Here is a 24,366-nt window from a genome sequence, read left to right on the forward strand (position 1 = left end):
CATTCAACCTCGCTGTTACACTGGTGATCTCTCAGCTGTGATAAGCAGAGTGTGGCACTGTGCATTTCAAAATGTGATACTATCATATAGTTTAACACAATACCTCTGTTCATGCCTTGGTTTCCACCCACATTGCTCTCTCTGTGAGAATGTTGATGTATGCTTTGTTGAGTTCTCATCCCCTCCGACTCCCTCCCAATAATCATTAGGTTACCCAGGGCCCACCATCTTCTCCTCAGGCTAACTAGGGGTGGGCAATAAATACAGTCTTGCCAATGACACCCACATCCCGAGAACAAAGCAAAGGGCCCTATCCTCTTTCCCACTGTTTCTTGTCTGCATCAGTAATCCCCTTTCAATCATTCAACCCTGTTCACTCTTTTTGCTGACAATCTAACTCTACATTCATCAAATGCCTTCATGGTGCACACCCTCGACGTACACAATCTTCATTCCTCAATGCCCTGATGATCTAGTGGGTAGAGTTACAAAACGTAATCAAAAAGACTAATGGAATGTTGGCCTTGGCGCCGGTGCCCTACGTGGTGGAATTGTCTTCTGATATTCACCATATGGGTGAATTACTGAAGGTTGCTGGTGTCTGCAGAACTGTTTAACAAGAGAACTGTACCAAAATGAGGAAATTGTCTAGCGTTCTGAAATTTCACTTCAATATCCTGGACATTAGAAATGACTGCATGATTACAGAAGATTGGAAGTGTAAAAAAAAGTTATTGTTCACTTTTTAAACTTACATAATGTTACAGCTACAGCATTGATAGTACTGGCAATTCTTCACAGGGCCCAATCCCTCCTCCCCACAAGCTACCATAAGATGGCATGTGAAACTGGAACGGACAACTGATGAAATGGCAGGTTCTCAAATCATTGGTTTTGTTGTGAAACTGATTTTATTGAGCAAGGCTCGTCAAGTTCATAGTCCTGCCCATATGTTAAGAACGTGCCTATTCTTCACAGGGCTCACTCAAACTTATATACTACTAATCAATAGTCTGAAAATTGATGGCTCTGCAGTGAACACATCTTCCCCCTCCCCAGTGCAATTTTCTATTCCTGTCACTGTTTGAATCCTTGATCAAGCCTCAACCTGTATAGGATTCTCTTTTACCTCTCTCCCCTCTTCTATTCCGCACCCCACCCCCCCACCCCTCAATACAACAGATGAAACCATTCAGCAGAAATCTGTGCCGGTAACAGACAGACAAAAAAAAAACAGTAAAATTCAGGGACCTGAACGTATTGGAAACAGCAAAAAAATGGTTAAAAGGATGTTTAATGATTAACATTCTGCTGCAAGGGGTTTAAGTGAGTTAATAGCACAAAACTACCTATAACTCAGTCTGAAGGAAATAGAAACGGTCACACCAAAACAGTTGGGTATTCTTTTCCAAGGCTGGGGTTAAGGTATAACAGCTTGCACTTGTAAAGCACCTTTAACATAATAAAGGAGCCAAAGTGCTCACATAGACAAAAATAGCCAGTGGCGGGAGGTGGATTTAGGGTAGTGACCAAAGCACAAAGGGTAGGTTTAGAGGAGGCTGCTGAAGGTTGAAGGAGACATGGCCAGTTGGAGGACTTTAAGGAGAACGTTCCAGATTATAGGACTGAGATGGTTAAAGGCTCTGCAACCAAAAATTGCACGGAGGGAGGGAGATGCAAAAGTGGCCAGAGTCAGAAGAATGCAAGGTGTGCATATCTATTGCAGAGATAGGGATGGGCAGGTGGAGGAAAACATGATTTTGAACTTGATGTAAATGGGGGTTAGGGGGCCAACAAAGGTTGGCGAGGACAAGAATGATGGGTGAGCAGGCAAGGATGCAAATGACAGAGTTTTGGAAGAGTTGCAAATTATGAAGGGTAGAGCTTGAGAGTGGGAAGGAAAGCACTGAATTAATCGTGTCTAGAGGTGACAATCCATGAATAAGTATTTTAGAGGTAGTTGGAGAAGGTAAGGGCGGAGGTGGAAATAGTGGTGCTTGAAACTTAATTCAAAGTCAAGACACCAAGGTTATGCACAGTCTGCCTCAGTCTGAGTGTGCAGCCAGGAATGAAATTAGGGAGTTACGGTGTGGAATTTTTGGCAGGAATTGAACAAAATGGCTTCAGATTTGCTGAAGATGAATTGAAGGAAATTTCTCTCATCTAGGACTTAATGTTGGCTAAGCAGTTGAGTCAAGAACAGTGGCAGAAAGATAGAATTGTGTATCATCAACGTACATACTGACCAGGATAGGTACACTACCGCACAAAATAATAGGGTCTTTACCCCACATGTATATATTCGCACCCCACCAAAAAGTGCAAAATGTGGGAAAATATTCCATTCCCCAGCACACACATCCCTCTCCCAGAAAAGGATGAAAAATAAAGATACCACTAAATACACTAACTGGTCCTCTACAGCCGAGGAACAAGCTTCCAAAACACCTGGAAAAAATCTCAATCAGACTAACCTCCACCACTATCAAGTTTAAATAACGAACCTTCTGATTTTAGGATTAAAGCCAATTATCTCAAAAGTTAAAATTCCAAAATTAGAACCCAGAAGCAGTACCTTGGGTATACTGCAGTTCTTTTGGCAGACACGTTTCTGGTTTGGCACATAGAACACTTGACTTTCTTTCTATAGATACAGCATACCATGCACCTTCACTCATCTGTGTCACACACAAACAGCTGAACCAAGTTCTACAGGGGTAGAAAGTGCTAATGATCCACATTGACTCCTTTTATTAAACTTTGTGAAGATAAATGGAAGTACTTATTATTCTTAAAAGATACTTTGTTTCATCAAAAAGAGCAGTAAGCCTGAGGATTGGGAGGATTTTAAAGGATAACCAAGAAATTGATAAAGCGGAAGAAAATTGAATGAGAGTAAATCAGCAATATGAAAAGATTGTAAGAGCTTCTGTAAGTATATAAAAAGATTAGCGAAAGTAAACGTGGGTCCCTTAGAGGCAGAGACAGGAGAAATTGTAATGGGGAATAAGGAAATGGCAGAGACGTTAAAAAATATTTTATATGTCTTCACAGTCGAAGACTAAAAAAAATACCAGAAATAGTGGGAACCAGCGACCTAAAGAGAGAGAGGAACTTAAAGCAATTAAGATTAGTAAAGAAAAAGTATTAGAAAAATTACTAAAAGCCGACAAATCCTCTTGACCTGATGGCCTACATGCTAGGGTTTTAAAAGCAGTGGCTGCAGAGATGGTGGATGTATTGATTTTGATATTCCAGAATTCTCAGAACGGTCCCAGTGGATTGGAAGGTAGCAAATATAACCCCACTTTTCAAGAAAGGAGGGAGAGAGAAAACAGGAAACTGTACGTCAGTTAGCCTGACATCAGTAGCAGTGAAAATGCTAGAATCTATTAAGGACATAGTTACAGGGCACTTAGAAAATCATATGATTAGGCAGAGTCAACACAGTTTGATGAAAGGGAAATCATATTTGACAAATCTATTAAGAGTTTTTTGAGGGTATAACTAGCAGGGTAGATAAGGGAGAGCCAGTGGATGTAGTATAATTGGATTTTCAAAAGGTATCCGACAAGTTGCCACACAAGATTAGGGCTCATGGGATTGGGCGTAATATATTAACATGGATAGAGGATTGGTTAACAGACAGAAAACAGAAAGCAGGAATAAACGGGTCATTTTCGGGTTGGCAGATTGTAACAAGTGGAGTGCCGCAAGGATTGGTGCTTGGACCTCAGCTAGTTACAATCTATATTAATGACTTAGATGAAGGGACTGAGTGTAATGTATCCAAGTTTGCTGACGATACAAAGCTAGGTGGAAAAGTAAGCTGTGAGGAGGACGCAAAGAGTCTGCAAAGGGATATAGACAGGTTAAGTGAGTAGGCAAGAAAGTGGCAGATGGAGTATAATGTGGGGAAATGTGAGGTTATTCACTTTGGCAGGAAGAACAGAAAAACAGAATATTTTTTAAATGGTGAGAAACTATTAAATGTTGGCGTTCAGAGGGATTTTGGTGTCCATGTACATAAAAACGCAAAAAAATTAACATGCAGGTACAGCAAACAATTAGGAAGACAAATGGTATGGAATACAAAAGTAAGGAAGTCTTATTGCAATTATACAGGGCTTTGGTGAGGCCACACCTGAAGTACTATGTACAGTTTTAGTCTCCTTGTCTAAGGAAGGATATACTTGCCTTAGAGGCAGTGCAATGAAGGTTCATTAGATTGATTCCTGGAATGAGGGGTTGTCCTATGAGGAGACATTGAGTAGAATGGGCCTATACTCCCTGGAGTTTAGAAGAATGAGAGGTGATCTCGTTGAAACATATTAAGATTCTAAGAGGGCTTGAAAGGGTAGATGCTGAGAGGATGTTTCCCCTGGCTGGAGAGTTTAGAACTAGGGGACATAGCTTCAAGACAAGGGGTCGAACATTTAGAACTGAGATGAGAAGGAATTTCTTCGCTCAGAGGGTTGTGAATATTTGGAATTCTCTACCCCAGAGTGCTGTGGATGCTCAGTCATTGAGTATATTCAAGACTGAGATCGATAGATTTTTGGACTCTTTAAGGGAATCAAGGAATATGGAAAGGCGGGAAAGTGGAGTTGAGGTTGAAGATCAGCCGTGATCTTATTAAATGGCAAAGCAGGCTCGAGGGGCCATATGGCCTACTCCTGCTCCTATCCTTATGTTTTTATCAAAATTGTTCTCATTAGAATCTGAAGCTTATTGATTATAAACACTTTTCAGGTCAACAGTAATACAATGTATTTACTTACAGCTGACTTCACAATTTTTTTTAATATGAATTCAAACAAAACATAAGAACAGGAATAGGCCATTAAGCTAGCAGAAATCTATTGATCTCAGATTTAAAATGATTAATTGAGCTAGCATCTACTGCTCATTGTGGGAGAGACCCCACACTTCTACCACCCTTTGCGTAAAGAATAGTTTCCTAGCTAATCTCCTGAATGGCCTGGCTCTGATTTTAAGGTTATGTTCCCCTTATCCTTGACTTCCCCACCGGCTGAAAAAGTTTCTCTCTACACTATCAATTCCTTTCAAAATTCTAAAAACCTTAATCAAATCACCCCATAACCCTCTACAGTCCAGAGAATACAAGCCTAGTTTATGTAATCTCTCCTCATAATCTAACTCTTCGATAACATTCTGATGAATCTGCGCTGCACTCTTTGCAAGGCCAATATATCCTTTCTAAAGGTGCGGTGCCCAGAACTGAACACAGTACTGCAGATATGGTCTAACCAGGGATTTGTATAGCTGCAGCAAAACTTCTTCCCCTCTATATTCTAGCCCTCTAGTTAAAAAGGCTAACATTTCATTAGCCTTTTTGATTATTTTTCATACCCGACTACTATATTTTAGTGATCTGGGTACATAGACCCCTAAATCTCTTTGGACCTCCACTGTTCCCAGCTTTTCACCATTTAAAAAATACTCGGATCTATCCTTTTCTTGGTCCAAAATGGATGACCTCACACTTACCTGCGTTGAAATCCATCTGCCACTGTTTTGCCCACTCACTTAATCTATCAATGTCTCTTTGTAATTTTATGCTCTCGTCTACACTACATACTATGCCACCAATCTTTGTGTCATCGGCAAACTTGGGATATATGGCTCTCTATTGTGTTATCTAAGTCGTTACTGAATATAGTGAATAGTTGAGGCCCCAGCACAGATGCTTGTGGGTCACCACTAGTCATTTCCTTCCAATTCAAGTACATACCCATTATCCCTACTCTCTTCTACCGCTTAACCAATCTCCTAACCAGGTCAATAATTTGCCTTCAATTCCATGAGCTTTAAAAGTAAAGCTTGGCAGTCAGAAGACCCGTTTAAAACCAGGATGCACACCTCCACCACTGCACCCTCTTACTGAGCAAGCACATGATGATTAAATGCCCCCAAGATTCTGGGATGCAACCAAACACACACTCAAAAATTGTGATCTAAAACTCCACAGATCAAAACTAAAAGGAGTTAACTATGGCACATGAATGTGACACATCAATAGTGATAATATCAATTTCTAAATTTGAAAACCATATTTTCCCTCCAACCTGAAACTAGCATACCTCCTAAATCCATTAGTTATGAATTGCAGTTTCTATTCAGAAATAGTTTTTAAACTTTTTGCACAGTATCTTTTACACTTGCAACACTCAATTTAAGGTTTGTATATAGACACCAAAAAAAGTTTTAATCTAAAGCTAACCATATCGCCTCTTGACACAGCAACAGAGTGTTCAACAATTAGATAGTAAACTCTTGCACAGATTAAAATAATTAGAGGCACATGTTGGATAAGGCCATTTCAAAGCAATCATATATGATCCATTGGGATGGACAGATTTAACTCTAATCCTAATGAATAACGTTTAGCACAAGAAATAATGTGAACAAATTTTACCAGTTACCATTACTCACATTAATGTAACTGTCCACATATCCTACGCTAATCTGCACAATGCATGTTGATTCTTTCAATAGTAAAATTCAGAAGAAATTTTTCAGATTTAATGAACTTTTATTTCTTGGCTGTGTTTTAACAAATTTAAGCCTAGATTTACTGATCAGTGTTTCTTTGTGAGCTTTTGCACACAAAGACGACTTGGCTGTGCATTTAAACTTCCCAGGCCTGGAGGATTACAAAAGACTGCTTCTTGGTAGTCCATTTAGACCACTGAAGAAGCAGTACTTTTGAACCAATCCACAGTCCAGGAGGTTTAAAGAGGCTAAAAAAATTAGGAAATGGACAGTGAGGGTCAACAGGTACAGTGGCAGATCAGACCATGCAGTCGTAGAGGACACAGGTGAGCGGAGCATACCAGAAAGAGAAAAAGGCCTTAGATTTTTAATATTTGGCGGGCATGGATTTTTAGTATGCCGCACTTAATGGCTGTGCCACATGGATCTGGCCCCTGCCCCAAAAGGTTGGATACCCCAGATGTAAGTTTTTCAATATTATAAGCCCACCAGTTTAAACTGAAAAGCCTCAGTGACAATACTATTTTTATTGGAAGTAATCTGCACACGTTTTAATATGTACTTTTTTCAGAAGACCATGGACTTTTGTATACACTATCAGATAATATTTAAAATCAAATACAAAGTAAATCATACAATGGTCACTTTTTAAAGCTTTAATAAAAATGATTTTAGGCTGATATTATGAAAAGACTTAAAACACACACCTAAAAAGGAACAAATTTTACCAGTTACCATTACTTACATTAATGTAACTGTCCACACATCCTATGCTAATCTGCACATTTTCAATAGTAAAATTCAGAAGAAATTTTTCAGAATTTAATGAACTTTTATTTCTTGGCTGTGTTTTAACAAGTTTAAGCCTAGATTTTCTGATCAGTGTTAATTTTACACTAACATTAACTGCGTTAAAATAAGTGGGTTAAAGCTGGTGTTTAAAATGACACAATGGGAAAATCTAGGCTTGTAGCTGGAGAAAGGGTTTACCAGAATTAAAAAAACCCATTAAAACGTCCCAGTTTAAAAAACACACTGCAAAATGGTTTTGAAAATCGTTCCATCAAAACATTGGGAGAGAAGAAAACTTTGTTCAATCTATAAATCTAATGCTCAAGTATAGTGTGAAGAAATGGCCTCTTTTTTAATTTGACAATTTCATTTGTGTGTTATAACCTTCATTAGGACAAGTATTTAACTGTACCATATGCAAAAGAAATGAATGTGTTAACCACCATTTCTACATTAGAGAAATATCTTTGCTTTACAGGGTGGAAAGAAGGTTGACAGAGCAGGAGAGAAAAGTTATGGATCAGAGTAACAGATATCCTGCATCTGAAGAGGCAGCTATTGGGTGATCTTGATTCTACGCACAAAAGTTCATGAACTCCTCACATTTAGATGAGGATGGAAACAGACCAGAAGAGGTAGTGAAGAAAAGGTTCCTACTCTCCAGGATGATCCTGGAATAGAATTTCCGTGGATAGGGAGCAACATTAGAGAATGAGGTGGTCAAGTCAGAATTGGGAAGCCAAGTCAGTGGTGTACCATGGACATTCAAGTTTACTGCACATGGATTTAAGGCCACTGAAGAAACTGTGGGAATGGTAGACCATCGGAAGCTGGTGAAGATGAAGGTGCTGAAAATGTAAGGAAGACAGTTGTTTACAGCAATCAATGAGGGCATCAATGTCATCATTGTGGAGGGGGGATGGGGGTGTGGCGGGCAGGCAAGTTGGAGCTAGCAAGGAAGTTTTGATTAGGTTTTTCCAGGGATGAAATGAGAGGTGTAGCATGGACAAAGGAGACACGGAGCAGAAAGGCAAAGAAAAGGTAAGCGGAGAGTGCCCACCAACAAAAGACACCTCAAAGGTTGTGAAACTACAAGGTGATGATGAGATCAAGTGTGTAACCATGTGTATGAGTGGGGAGTTGATGGAAAGTGATGGAGCAGGAGAGGAGGGTGAGTTCGGGGTGAAATTGCAGAGGATAAGGAGTCACTCAGTGCAGAGAATGAGGGAGGAGATAAAACAGGAAAATACAAAGAGGCCAGGATGGTAGAAAAATGAGGATCTTGAAGGAGGGATGGTAGAGGCATTCAAATATGGAGAAAAAGTCAAAGGAAGAGAAAAGACTATGGTGAGGTCAGGTGACGAATGCCACACAGTTACCATGATAGTGATTTGGATAGGAAAACATGGTGGAACAAAATCAGGGCTTCCAATAGATTGCAGTGCAACAATCTTGTTTTATGGAAACTATTAACTGAGGAGTTGGATTCTCTAGGAAGATTGCTGATCTAGTATACTTCAGAGTCAATTCTTCCTTAACACTTCAGCAATGACAAAAACATCTAGTTCCATACACACTGGGATAAAAATATCTACACAGATAGTTTGGTACAAGAAACTTGCTTTTTGTTTGCACTAGCAATTTAATCACACTCCCTACAGTCTGCTAATATTGATGTCTCCATACACCAATGCAAAGGAAACAATATCAGGATTTTTGTATAAAACAAATGCCTTTCACAACATAATACTTGGTATAAATTGGTTACTATAGATTCAGGGAACTAATATATTTCGGTTTTCACACTTCATTAAATGTAAAATGGATTACAGCGTGGTACTGTTTCCATATATGGCTGCTGTGTGCAGTAAATTCTGAGGAGCTATTCTAGCAAAATATAAATCTAATTATTTTTGTTATAGTTGCAACAAATATCGTGGAAACAGCACAGTGCCTTGTTATTTCTTCAGCTTGAAGTCCCCAAAGCCAGTTTAAGAATGTATCTATTTACTATTTGGCATTAATACTCAAGTCTCCAGGTGGTGACTGTAGTGCGAGTCCCAGTGCATTACCACACCATGGGAGACATCAAACAATCAACAATTCACAGGACGTGGCCTTGGGAATTATATAGGCTCCCTGCCACACACAGCAGTGTACTTCTCCTCCACCATCTGCTGTTATTGAGTGGCAATTATAGACACCCAGTGTCATCCTCCAAAGCAGTCAGCTACGCCAGTGATGGAACAAACTTGCAGCATTGTCTGCTCAGCTCCACTTCCTCTTGGGACGTCTCAGCCCATCTCGAAAGGTAACCTAACCCCCACGCACCTGCTGAAAAAGCAACTTAAAGAATCAATGTATGGGCAACTGGTTATCCTGCACAGAACACATTGGAACACAAGCCATCAATAAGGTGGTTCTCAAGTAAAGGCAGTGCATGGTCTCAGATTTGATTTCTGGTCTGTGCCAAGTTACCTGATCTCAGCCAGGCAGAAACCGAGGTGCTACATTACCATCACCACTTAGCTAGGGAAGGGCAAAATTGTTAGTCAGCGTCCCTGCTTCTGATCGCTATCCAGTAATTCCTACTGGAAAGTACACATATGGACATCGGGTAATAACAGGAGTGGTCTTAACTTTGTTGCCCTCCATTGTCAAACAGTCTAATACAGGTTATCTAGACTCACAAGAAGAAAGGCCACCCGTCAGCCACATAACCATATTCCAAGTAGGAGTCAGCGACTTCAGGGAAAGAAGAGAAAGTTGGGGGAAAATCATATCCATATAAGACCATTTTAAAATTAACTCAGAGTGCAGCAGTCCCACATTTGATCCACTGAGCTGGTTTAGGAATGCAGCTCTACCTACGCATTACTGGAAACAAACAATCCAAATCAAGCAGGTAATTAATCTTCCAAAATGGAATAATCCTTTTACAAACCAGTCTGTAAGTATTCTTCCCCCAAGAATGGCCTTTTCAAATAAAATTTGGATAATCCTCTGCTTCACCAAATCACATTTAAATGGAGACATCCAGAATTTATAGTAGCCCGAATGATGGCCATCGAATTATAGGATTTAAATCGAAAAAATCCCCACCCCCGCATCAATGTGGTTCACTAGGTAGTGTCTTCTCCTCATTCAGAAGGTTGTGGGTTCAAGCTCCATTATGAACTTCACAATCTAGACTGAGACTCCAGTGCAGTACTGAGGATGCAATGCACGGTCAGAGGTGCCAGACATTAAACCAAGATCCCATCTGCCTGCTCAGGTGGATGTAAAAGACCCCATGGCACTATTCAAAGAAGTGCAAGGGAGTTATTCCAGTGTCCTGGCCAACATTTATCCGTCAACTAACAGCCACAAACAGAATATCTAGTCTTTTAGATGCTGTTTATAAGACCTTTCCATATGCAAATTGGCTGTTGTATTTGCTTACATGATAATGACTGCACTTCAAAAAGTAATCCATTGGCTGTGAAGCCCATTCCTGACCCCAGCTTCTTGTGTATTCCCTATGCCCTACCATTGGCAGTGATGCCTTCCGCCGTCTGGGCCCATGCTCTCAAATTCCTTCCCTAATTCCCTCCTCCATCCTCTCCTTCTTTAAGAACCTCCATATAACCCACCACTTTGATCAAGCTAATATCTCCTCCTTTGGCTTGACATCCATTTTTGTCTGTTTACACCTCTTGGGATGATTTTCTACGTTAAATGCACATTGTTGGAAGTTTAAAATTATTCAAAGTTCTGTGAAACTTTCAGAGGCCCTAAATGAAATGTGGCGACATGGGGATTAAAACATGGCCACATTCTTGTATAAATACTAAACAGAACTGCCCCTCAACTTCATGCGACTCGTAGAGTGCTTCGGCACTTGAATCCTCAATGAGATGATTGCCATAGCACCCCGGATTATCAAATTTTCTCCATGCATAATGCTCAATATATAATTTCTACTATATAGGTTGACTAACATTTGCTAGACTCATACAGGTTTTTGTACATTGTTATCTACACAACGATTATGAAATTGTAATTGAACATACAGGAATAGATTCATACTTAAATTACTGCAACATAGGTGGGGGTATAAAAATTAAAATGCAAGTGAAAAAAGTACGAATATGTATAAAACGCCTTTAAGCTAGCAGAATAGTTCAATATGATTAAGCTGACAAGTTATATTCCTAAAATGACAACGGAATAAGTTGTGCGCCATAAGAGTGAAGGGGAAAAAAGAAACAAAAATAAGGTATTATTGAAATAAATTGTTAAATGACCATCATTTTCATTGCAGTTGCTGCGTACTGAATAACCCTTATACAAGTTAACCCGTATGCAAGTTAACCTGTTGGGAAGGAGCAGGATAAGTTGAGAAGGCTGTTAAAAAAGCATATGGGATGGATCCTTGGCTTTATTAATAGATGTGGAGATGCCGGTGATGGACTGGGGTTGACAATTGTAAACAATTTTACAACACCAAGTTATAGTCCAGCAATTTTATTTTAGATTCACAAGCTTTCGGAGATTTTCTCCTTCCTTTCGGAGATTTTCTCCTTCCTTTTTTACCTGAGGAAGGAGAAAATCTCCGAAAGCTTGTGAATTTAAAATAAAATTGCTGGACTATAACTTGGTGTTGTAAAATTGTTTACAATTTATTAATAGAGGCATGGAGTACAAAAGGAAGTTATGCTAAACCTTTATAAAACAATGGTTAGGCCTCAGCTGGAGTACTGTGTTCAATTCTGGGCACCACACTTTAGGAAGAATGTCAAGGCCTTAGAGAGGTTGCAGAAGAGATTTACTAGAATTTACTACAGGAATGAGAGACTTCAGTTATGTGAAGAGACTGGAGAAGCTGGGGCTGTTCTCCTTAGAGCAGAGAAGGTTAAGAGAAGATTTGATAGAGGTGTTCAAAATCATGAAGGGTTTTGATAGAGTAAATAAGGAGAAACTGTTTCAAGTGACAGAAAGGCCTGTAAGCAGAGGACACAGATTTAAGGTGATTGGCAAAAGAACCAAAGGTGTCATGAGGAAAAAAATGTTCATGCAGCAAGTTATGATGATCTGGAACACACTGCCTGAAAGGGTGGTGGAAGCAGATTCAATAGTAACTTTCAAAAGGGCACTGGATAAAAACTTGAAGGGAAAAAATTTGCAGGGGTATGGGGAAAGAGCAAGGGAGTGGGATTAATTGGATAGCTCTTTCAAAGAGCCGGCGCATACACAATAGGCCGAATGGCCTCCTTCTGTGCTGTATCATTCTATGATTTAAACAAGAGGTCGAAAATTTTAAATACAAAAATCTTTACAAGTGATTTGCATTTTTTCAACTAAACCAGTGAATGTAAAATTTTCTATATACCTTACATTTGTCAAAGCACTCAGCTTTAAAATCTTATTTGGAAGCATTCTACTAAAATGTGTACAAGGCACAAAAGGACTTTTCAACACAAGTTAAAAATCTTGCACAGCCTTTTGTTCTTTATGGAATATGGATTCTGAAAATACAGATTCACCTTTCAAGATATGTTACAGTACTGCTTAGTCTAATGCAACAGCCATGCATCACACATATGTTGGCTTGGTACAATACATGTTTTTTCTATATATGGACTTTTATGAACATTAAAAGAGACATTTTTTAAGAGTTGCCCTCGATCACTTTCCATATAACACCTGCTAATTAATATTTTGGTCTCTACATAGTCCGTACATTTTCTACTAATACAGTAGGAATTCACATCAATACTTGATGGATCTCCACAAACTGCCACACGCCTTGTATCAAGAAATAAAACACATCCAATTCAAAATCGTCAATATGCATAAATGAACAAACTGAATGTTTATAAAATTTTGGTTCCAAATGAACATTCCCATCCATCTAGCTTCAAAAATGTTCCTTGGGATGCTAAATTATACACTTAAATTACAAAGCAATTCTTGACAAGTCTACACAGTAATGTACCTAAAATCAACTCGTTTTATTTATTTTTTGCATCAACAAAAAAATTGCAAGCTAATCCTGTGACTAATTCTGGATTATTTGACTGGATGAAGCTTTCACCGCAGCTGGATGCACTGACGTTTGATAAAATTCACACAAGTTTACTTCAAAACAAAAATGGGGTTTAAAAAAATCTGAAGCTTTAAAAAAATTCTTTTCCATAAAATTTGAATTGGATTTTTTTTTCAAAATTCACACGATAGATTAAAAATAATCCCCTGAAGACACGTTATTTACAAAGATGCTGCTGAGTGACCGAGATCAATGACACTCTCACGGGCACGGCTAACCCGATCAGACAGCCTCCTGTACACCCTAACCAAACCCCGGGGGAAGGAGCCCCAGTCCCACCGTCCAAATGACAACGACTGTACCTGGCTGCTGATGGGGCTGCCGGTATCCGAGAGCGAACACAAGCTGAAAACGGCGGCCAGCGCCGCTCGGACCGCGCTCATCGCTGCCGTTACCCTGAGCTCGCGGTGTCCGGGGGCCCGGCGGCTTTCGACCGTTATTGACGTCAACCGCGGGAGACCAACCGTCAACACGACGATCGATGGATGGATGGATGTGACTGACTGACTGACTAGGTGTCGGCTCGCTGAAACGCTCAGCACCTCGTCCGCCCGCCCCCGAGGATAGGCCGGCCCGGTATCCCTCTTATACCCGCCCACGGCGGCGGCAGCAGCAGCATACGCACGCTCGGCCCCTTGCCCATTTCAGCACTCGTCGTTCTCCACTCAGCGCCACCACGGCGCAGGCGCCGAGCGCTTGACCTCATGGGAAGTGTAGTCCTTTTCCTTCACCCCCCACTCTTCGCGCCGGCTCCGGGGATTAGAGAACTACAGCTCCCGGCCTCCTTCGCGCAGCCCCCTCTGGACGGGCGTTTATACGGTGAGCCAATGAACGTTAGCCACATGTACCACGCGACGGCGACCCCAAAACACAAGCAACGAGCACGTGGGTGAGCGGCCGCCCAAATGTTGCAATTTTACACAGGCTGCCGTCCAGGGAATCGCTCTCCCTCTCCGCAATCAGCTAGGGCACGAATGGCGAAATAGAAACAACCCAATCATCTGCAGAAAAGAGCTGTACATCTTAAATTAAAGCAGAAAATGCAGGGCTATGAGGAAATATGCAGGGGAGTGCGACTAATTGGATTGCTCTTTCAAAGTGCCAACACAGGCACGATGGGCCGAATGGCTTCCTTTTGTGCTGGAAATCAAATGCACAGCAGACGGGTCACATCTGAAAATTGAAAAGGTGTACAAACGCTTGGGGTGCACAAACCGTGCTGCCTTCCTCAGAACCTGTCTTTTTGAATTTCAGTCGCTTTCTAAGTTGCCAGTCTTGGCTCAGTGGTATCACTCTCGCCTGAATCAGAAGGTTGCAAGTTCAAACCCCCACTCCAGAGATTTCTGCAAATAACCTAGGCTAATACTCCCGGTGCAGTACTGCACTGTCAGAGGTGACGTCTGTCAGATGAGACCTTAAATCGAGGCCCCGCCTGCCCTCTCAGGTGGATGTAAAAGATTCCATAGCACTATTCGAAGAGTAGGGGTGTTCCCCCCCAGTGTGTTGGCCAATATTTATCCCTCAACCAACATCACTGAAAACAGATTATCTGGTCATTTATCTCATCGCTGTTTGTACTCTGCACAAATTGGCTGTTGTGTTTTCTCACATTACAACAGTGACAACACTTCAAAGGCTGTAAAATCTTTTCGGACATCCTGAGGTCATGAAAGGCGCTATATAAATGCAAGTCTTTCTTGCCATACCTACTTTGCAATTCTAACCATTATTATAGTCAAGCGCTCAAACGATCGTCTACAAAATAAATTCATTGTTTCTGCGCAACATATGGAACCTGAGACCGATAAATCCTAGACACCAACTGTAAAAAGTGATCGGTAGTCTTGGGTTGAACCTAAAGAAACTTCAACCAAGTATTCATTCTTATATGCCTATAAGTAAAGACAAATCAAATTTGTACAGTAAAGGTCTGAATTTGAGTTCATCTGAGCTTATCTTTGCTTAAAAATACATGCCATAAAAAATGACCTACCTACTAAGTAAGGTCATCATTCTTGGATAGACTGCATAATCCACATATCACTGGTTTGTGTTCTGGAGAAAATCACGAGAGGCATGTCTTCTTAAGGCATTTCTGCTGAAGCCCACCCACGTGGTGTGCCTTCTCCTATGTAATAGGGATCCCTGTACCGCATCCCTCCCCCATACTCAGAAAATCCCTGACTTCCTTTAAAGAAAAGAACTTGCATTTATATCGACATTGCCACCAATTGATTCAAGCAATGGCCTGCCACCCTATTTAAGAATCAAAGATTAAATACTAAAGTTGAGCTGTAGAAATTGTGCACACAAAAAAAACAGTAAACAGTGGAACTATTGGTAACTCAAACAGGCTATGCAGAGCAAAGAGTGGAGGAAAAAACTGATAAATTACAAGGTTTTATAACACAAAGGAGCAGAGTACGCCCAAGTCCTTGCCATGTGAAATCACAACAGTACGTCATTAGAAACATCTCCAAAGGACACCATCTCTCGCAGGTGTTCCCAAGGGCTAAATCAACTTCAGATTGGAGTTGTAACCCAAATACTTTATTGCCTAAAAATACAGAACTTTAATACAAAGCAGGTGCTTTGGCTAATCTCTGAGCTGAATCTTATTACAGCAAGACTGTGTATAGCTTGATGCAACCTGTAATTTGTAATGCAAATAATAAAGCTAGAGGCGTTGGCACCAGTTAGAAAAACATTTATATCTGATATACAAATCAGAAAAACAATGAAGTGTACAAAAAGTTTTGACACTGTAGCCGTAAATTTTCCTTTTTGCGCACATGCTATGAATAATCACTGTTCTTTGCAAGGCAAGCATGCATTCTAACAATAGTTTTAATGAACGCTCCATCATTATATGCTTCTAGGTTCCCAATTTCTCACAAATGAAAAGGATTTGCTATAAAAACTGCAAATTTTACATATCCTATGGAAATTTCCACAATAATTGCTGGCTAGTGCGCCAACCTCCTCCAGCCCTATAACCCTGCGAGTTCTCTGCACTCCTCCAATTTTAGCCTCTTGTGCATCCCCGATTCCCTTCACCCCTCCATTGGCGGCCGTGCCTTCAGTTATCTAGGCCCTAAGTTCTGTAATTCCCTCCCTAAACCTCTCCTCCTTTAAGATTCTCCTTAAAACCTACCTCTTTGACCAAGCTTTTTGTCAGCTGTCCTAATATTTCCTTATATGCATCAGTGTCAATTTTTGTTTGATAACACTGTGAAGCGCCTTGGGATGTTTTAGTCATGGGCTGATAAGTGGCAAGTAACATTCGAGCCAGACAAGTGCCAGGCAATGACCATTTCCAACAAGAGAGAGTCTAACCACCTCCCCTTGACATTCAACAGCATTACCATCGCCGAATCCCCCACCATCAACATCTTGAGGGGGGTCACCATTGACCAGAAACTTAACTGGACCAGCTACATAAATACTGTGGCTACGAGAGCAGGTCAGAGGCTGGGTATTCTGCGGCGAATGACTCACTTCCTGACTCCCCAAAGCCTTTCCACCATCTACAAGGCACAAGTCAGGAGTGTGATGGAATACTCTCCACTTGCCTGGATGAGTGCAGCTCCAATAACACTCAAGAAGCTCAACACCATCCAAGACAAAGCAACCCGCTCGATTGGCACCCCATCCACCACCCTAAACATTCACTCCCTTCACCACCAGTGCACCATGGCTACAATGTGTACCATCCACAGGATGCAACGCAGCAACTTGCCAAGGCTTCTTCGACAGCACTTCCCAAACCCGCGACCTCTACCACCTAGAAGGACAAGGGCAGCAGGCACATGGGAACAACACCGCCTGCACGTTCCCCTCCAAGTCACACACCATCCCGACTTGGAAACATATCGTCGTTCCTTCATCGTCGCTGGGTCAAAATCCTGGAACTCCCTACCTAACAGCACTGTGGGAGAACCTTCACCACACTGCAGCAGTTCAAGAAGGTGGCTCACCACCACCTTCTCAAGGGCAATTAGGGATGGGCAATAAATGCTGGCCATGCCAGCGACGCCTACATCCCACGAACGAATAAAAAAAACTACGTTAGAGGTGCTATATAAATGCAAGTCGTTGAATCATAAAAATGACTTAACCGTCACTGATAGGTTTGAGATTCTAAAAAAATAACCGCGGAGATGAATTTCAATTGTTTCACAAACAAAATCCTATGACCTGTTGCTTTGAACAACTCCAACTCATAACGTTGCTTTTCTCCCCAATAGAGACACAGTATTTCAATTTATATATTCTGGGCAACACCAGATTATGCTGTGTAGTTATACAAATTTACTGAACAATTGCACAGTACAGACTTCAAAAAGTCCCAGCATCAATAAGAACATGCTTCAATAACAACTTGCATTTATATAGTGCCTTTAATGTCCCAAGGCACTTCACAGAAGCGTTATCAGACAAAAATTGACACTGAGCCAAAGAAGGAGACGTTAGGACAGGTGACCAATAGCTTGGTCAAAGAGGTAAGTTTTAAAGGAGGAGAGAGAAGTAGAGGGGTTTAGGAGGGAATTCCAAAGCTTAGGGCCTAGGCAGCTGAAGGCACATCCGCCAATGGTGGAGCGATGAAAATCGGGGATGTGCAAGAGGCCAGAATTGGAGGAACGCAGAGATCGCGGAGGGTTGTAGGGCTGGAGGAGGTTACAGAGATAGAGAAGAGCGAGGCCATGGAGAGATTTGAACACGAGGATGAGAATTTTTAAAATTGAGGAGTTACAACTGGGAGCTTGAATTTTAGTGAAACGGAACATACATAAACTTTCTCATATTCCCTGGATCTTCGTGAAGGGATAGCAATGTGCCTTACTTGGAGGGAATGAGGGACCTTTCTATCTAGAGAAACTAAAAAGTAGAAAATCCATCATGAATCATATTAAATAAAAGGAGTGAAGAAATATAATAATTGATATTCTGCAAACTTGAGTAGGCTGTAATAAAGGGATAGGCCCACTCTGCCCCCCTCAAGAGGCATGAGCTAAGCATTCGTCATTGTGCTCTCAAAGTGTAATAAACCTAACAAGATCTACTTCCCAGAGCACAGTCTAAATGCATACAAAGTATTAAACAAGTCCATCGGCAAATCTTGAGCACAAAGTCTGACAGGTACAAAGAGCGCATCACCCACATACTCCATCCACTCCTCTACCTCCTCAACACTGCTGCATTGCAAAATCCGTGCAGGAATGCCAAACCAAAACCATCCTGGCCTAGGGACTCATCTTACAACCAACATGGTGGATAAACCTGTATCTGACAAAACATACACTGTATATCTCCCCACGAATGTCAGCAAGGAAAGAAAAGGTTTTCTATTTTAAAAAAACGTAACTCTCTCTCGTCTCCCATCCCCCGAAATAAATATAATGTAAATCTCACAATCCATTGGCCTGATTTAGGTGGGACTGACAAAAAAAAGTGATGAAGTGATGTGAACTATGAAAAAGGAAGGTTGATTAAAGCAGATCTCAGCCAGCCAACACTCGCACCAAAATCATTGCAGTAACGGCAAAATAAAATCAGATGCTAATCTTCACAGCCCCAAGACATTGCTGCAGGAGTTCCTCAGGGAAGTGTCCGAGGCCCAACCATCTTCTGCTGCTTTATCAATGACCTTCCCTTCATCATGAGGTCAGGGGTGGGGCTGTTCACCGATGATTCCAGTGTTTAGATCCATTCACAACTCCTCAGATAGTGAAGCAGCCCATGCCAGTCCACAGCAGAACCTGGATAACATCCAGGCTTGGGCTAACAAGTGTCACATAGATGCCAGATAATGAAAATCCCAAATAAGAGAAAGCCCAGCCGTCTCCTCTTGACCTTGAACGAGGCCACCATCACTAGACCCCCACCATCAATATCTTGAAGATCACTACTAACCAGAGGATTAACTGGAATAGCCATATCAACACTGTGGCTACAAGGGCAGGGCAGAGGCTGGATACTTTGCTCACCTCCCGACCCCTCAAATCCTCTTCACCATTTACTAGGGTCAAGTCAGGAGTGTGATGGAATACTCACCATTTGTCTGGGTGGGTGCCACCACAACAGCACTCAAAAAGTCGACACCATTTAGGACAGAGCAGTTCACTTGATCAGTGATCCTGCTACTGGACTCAGTATCCACCCCCTCCACCACCAGCACACCGTGGCTGCAGTATGCACGATCTACAGGATGCTCTGCAGCTACTCACCAAGGTTACACCAACAGCATTTCCTTCCCCTACGACCTTTAACACTGAGAAGGACAAGAGTAGCAACTATCTCCTCCAAGTTTCCCTCCAAGTCACACACCATCCTGACTTAGACATATATTTGCCATTCCTTCGTCATTGCTGGGTCAATATTCTGGAATTCCATGCCTAACACAATTGTGGGAGCACCAACAGCATAAGGACTGCAGTTGTTCAGAGATAAGGCCCACTACCACCTTCTTGGGAAACTAGGTTTGGGCTGTATTTTATTGCCTTGCCAACGCTGCTCGTATCCTGAGAACAAATAAAAGGGCACCGGCAAAACCTTGAGTAATGAGCACCTAGAATTTACGACACTAACTCTTATCCTCTTCTACACTAAAAGTCCACCTGAGAGGTTTAGTCAATCCATGTGCGTTGGGAAAACCCAATCCTGCTAACTCAGTAAAAATCTCAACTTTCAGTGTACTATAACACCAGGAAGTGTTGTCACCGTCAAATTGTGCAATTTAATTTTCATTGGGAAACATATCACAACTGAGCTTAAACCTTCAATGCCAACATTTCCCCAGTGATAACTGTGGCCAACAATTCAGCACCAGTCAGTGGCTTTAATTAATCTAAGTTACTGTGTGCAGTTGGCTCAGTGCAAGCTATTAAATGCCAGCATTCAGAGTGATTGTGTGCAGCCAGGTCAGTCCTGCAGGCACAAAGTGCCAATTGGCCTCCACATTCAAGAGGCAAAAACCATGGAGATCTGCTGTTTGGTGTTCACTTCCATCGACACCAACTCGGAACTGGATGTGCAAAAACCAGCCATGCAAAAAAAATAATGGTCTAGGATGGCAGCAAACAAAGCGTTTTTGGCCTTCCTAACTATGCACATTGATGCAAGTTAGATTAAACACACTCAATTGTTCAAAACAGCAACGTACCACAAACATTAACAGGATATAAATGGGTATCCTGCCACTCTGCACTTAAGCAAAATATAAGTGTACACAAATCCCTAGCAAAACACATTGCACAAATTGTCCCCTCAAGAATAAAGCTGTAGCACATACTAGAACAATAAAGGGATCACCAAGCAACCTAGAAAAGTAACAAAACATCTGATCAGTCCAGGCTGAAAACAGAGGCAGCAATAAAGCAGTGAAGTCTTATGGATATGCCCCAGTAGTCGTCAGCTGTGGCTCAGTTGGTGTCACTCTTGCCTCTTGAGTCAGAAGGTCGTGGGTTCATGTCCCACTCCAGCGACTTGAGCACAAAATCTAGACTGACACTCCAGTGCAATACTGAGGGAGTGGCGCACTGTCGGAGGTGCTGTCTTTTGGATGAGATGTTAAACTGAGGCCCCATCTGCCCTCTCAGGTGGACATAAAAGAATCCAATGGCACTTTGAAGAGCAGGAGCGTTCTCCTGGAGTCTGGACAATATTTATCCCTCAACCAACATCACTAAAACAGATTATCTGGTCATTATCATATTGTGGGACCTTGCTGTGCACAAACTGGCTGCTGTGTTTTCTACATTACAGCAGTGACTACACTTGAAAAAGTACTTCATTGGCTGTAAAGCACTTGAAACGTTCTGAAAGGCTGTTGTGAAAGGCGCTGTATAAATGTAATTCTTTCTTCTATGATGAGAGGAGTCACCTGAAGAGGATCAAACCCAGAGTGGTCTGTCTGGTTCCTACATTGCAATGATGATAAAGAGTGTTTGGCTTGGCTGGTGGGGAAGAGCATTGCCTTGTCCAAGGCACCAAAAGGCTTTAAGGTGTGAATCCTTTTTCCACAGTCGCCAGAGATATGAAAGGTGTTGGGACCTGCTGTCCCAATGTGCAGGTTAAACTGGGAAATATCAGGTGCCTTTCCCCCTCAGAATTAGTTTGATTTTATCAAATAACTAAAGCTTCTCAAGAATCTCTAGGTCCCCATAGAAAGACAGGTGGTGATTCTGCCAGTCAAAACCATGAGCTTGATTTCTCCTTTGGTTTGACAAAATAAGAACTGAACCCTGATAGGATGACCACTGAGATGAGTTTAGGGGCACTCGATCAAGTGTTAGACAGGCCTCACACTCAATTATTTTGCCTGGAGCACTTTATAAATCAGCAAATACTGAAAGGAACCTCTCTCATAGAAAACAGGTAAGCACATTTTATGCTCTAAAAATGCAAACACTCATTGTTCATAGCATATCAACTTTCCACCTCCTTATGCTCACGTGAGATGGACCTCACCGAAGTTTGAGAAACTTCGACTTCCTGCACGAAAGTGCTGGATGAAATTCAGACTGTTGTAGCAATAGATGGCAGGAGTTGTATATCTGATCCAGAGCACGCAGCCGCTCCCCCCAGCAGCAGGCATAACAAGGGGATATGTGACCGTTAACAGGTTGTCTTCAGCTTGTTAACTGAACGGGCAGGCATGACAGTACAATAAGATAGTTGTACATTTTTTTTTCTCCTGTTACAAGGTAACAGTGACATTGTAATGTTAAAACACTAAAGTTCGCCAAAGATAAGTAATTAAAAATAAAGTGCAAGAAGAGTGAGAGACACAACCATCACCAAAAGTTCCTTGATTTTTCCTTCCTTCACCTCTGCATTCCATGTCACTTGTTTCTCCTTCCTTTGCTCACTTCTCCCTTTCTTCGACAGCTCTTTTTTCTTTTCTGCTGCATTTTATTTATACCTTCTCTTTTGCTTGTCTTTCTCGTTTCCTCCTACTTTCCTTTGTTTGGTTCTGTCTTATTGAGTGATCAAGCTACTACATGGGAGGCTGCAGCGAACAAGTGGCCCAGACCAGACCTGGATGAATTTTAATAAAACACACTGCTCTCCAGATCATTGAAGCAGCAAGCATTTAATCCCAGGTAGAGAAAGTTAAGGGACGGGTGGGCTGTTAATAGTCCCAGGCTGACAGTGAAAGAAAACAGTTTCTGTTAAAATACCAGCCAAATATATGCCATAATGAGAGACAGTATATGAGTAATTTGAGACATGATGTGGTGAGTGTCGCAGGCTTAGGAGGAACAGGTGACTTTGGCCCTATGGTTCCCAAAGCTCTCTACCACTGGGGGTTTAACCTTGCCTCACGTCTGGATCTGTTGTAGACTAATTGATAGAGATCGATTGGAATCAAGAACTCCATTTTCGTTGTATCATGGTGAACTAGATGGACCTTGGTCTTTTTTGGTTTAGCAATTCCTATGTTCCTATGTAATCCTTTAGTGTTGACAACTGAAATACGCAAAATCGTCGAGCAGAAATTGATAGCCAAGTTCCGCACCCATGAGGACGGCCTCAACCGGGATCTTGGGTTCATGTCACGCTACACGTTACCCCACCAGCGAACAAATGTTATCTGTTTTTAATATAACTGGTCAGTTGCTGTCTTTTCTATGTTTCTACATCTCTATCTCTGTTTTTTGTTTGTTGTTTTTTTTTTGGTGATTTGTATATTCTGAGACCTTGCAGGTAACACCTGTCTGTCTGCACACTGATTGCCTTGGCAACGGGCAGTTGAAAAAACTGTCTGTACTCACCAAGCATTGTTCTGTGAATTATAAATGCGACTTCATTTCGAGGATTTCATTTTCACATCGTTCACCTGAGGAAGGAGGAAGCCTCCGAAAGCTTGTGAATTTAAAATAAAATTGCTGGACTATAACTTGGTGTTGTAAAATTGTTTACAATTGTCAACCCCAGTCCATCACCGGCATCTCCACATCAACAGAAACTAACTTAACGAAGCGCTTCACCTCGGGCCCCCCCCCCCCCCCCCACCCCCCCACCCCCAGTGAAAGTAGAGCAGGAGCCGCGGGACTGAGCCCCGGCCCCCGGCAAGTGGAAGGAAACTTACGTGACAGAAGCAGTCCTCGGCCTCGGGGTCCGGGTGCCCGTTCCCGGCCCCGGCCCCGCCGCCCGCGACTCTGCCCAGGAGGAGCAGCAGGGAGATGACCGCAGCGCCGCTCCTCATCGCCCCGACCTTCTGCTCATCACACGCACAATCCCGGCTCCGGCTCCGAGCTGCTCTCGATGCGGCCTCCGCCTGTTCGCTGAGACCAGGCCAGGAGGCCGGAAAAGGAAGTGGGCGGGCAGAGGCTCCAAGACCCAGCGGTAAAGGAGAAGCGGATCAGGAGCAATCGGCCCCGAATAGATCATCGATAGAGATCGTCAATAAACTGAGCCCACAACCTCCCCCCACACACACAGAGACAGACAGACAGACAGACCCCCCCCCACACACACAGAGACAGACCACACACACAGACAGACAGACCCCCACACACACACAGAGACAGACAGACCCCCACACACACAGAGACAGACAGACCCCCCCACACACACACAGAGACAGACAGACCCCCCCCCCCACACACACACACACAGAGACAGACAGACAGACCCCCCACCAACAGAGACAGACAGACCCCCCCCCACACACACACAGAGACAGACCACACACACAGACAGACAGACCCCCACACACACACACAGACAGACAGACCCCCCCACACACACACAGAGACAGACAGACCCCCCCACCCACACAGAGACAGACAGACAGACCCCCCACCAACAGAGACAGACAGACCCCCCCACACACACACAGAGACAGACCACACACACAGACAGACAGACCCCCACACACACACAGAGACAGACAGACCCCCACACACACACAGAGACAGACAGACCCACACACACACAGAGACAGACAGACCCCCCCCACACAC

General features: G+C 42.4%; 1 protein-coding gene across 2 annotated transcripts in view; it reads right to left on the reverse strand.

Moving 5' to 3' along the window:
* The window catches only part of ero1b (endoplasmic reticulum oxidoreductase 1 beta), an 89,009-nt gene extending 65,296 nt beyond the window's left edge, over positions 1–23,713 (reverse strand). The window contains exon 1 of one of the 2 annotated variants that reach the window (XM_067984136.1): positions 23,490–23,713. In XM_067984136.1, coding sequence (XP_067840237.1) covers positions 23,490–23,606 — 117 coding nt within the window. In that variant the 5' untranslated portion in view covers positions 23,607–23,713. Of the gene's footprint in view, positions 1–13,698; positions 14,055–23,489 lie in introns of those variants that run through there. The other variant, XM_067984135.1, reaches the window with a different exon arrangement.
* Positions 23,714–24,366: the final 653 nt, after the last annotated feature.

Source organism: Heptranchias perlo, chromosome 5, assembly GCF_035084215.1.
Source record: "Heptranchias perlo isolate sHepPer1 chromosome 5, sHepPer1.hap1, whole genome shotgun sequence".
NCBI lineage: Eukaryota > Metazoa > Chordata > Chondrichthyes > Hexanchiformes > Hexanchidae > Heptranchias > Heptranchias perlo.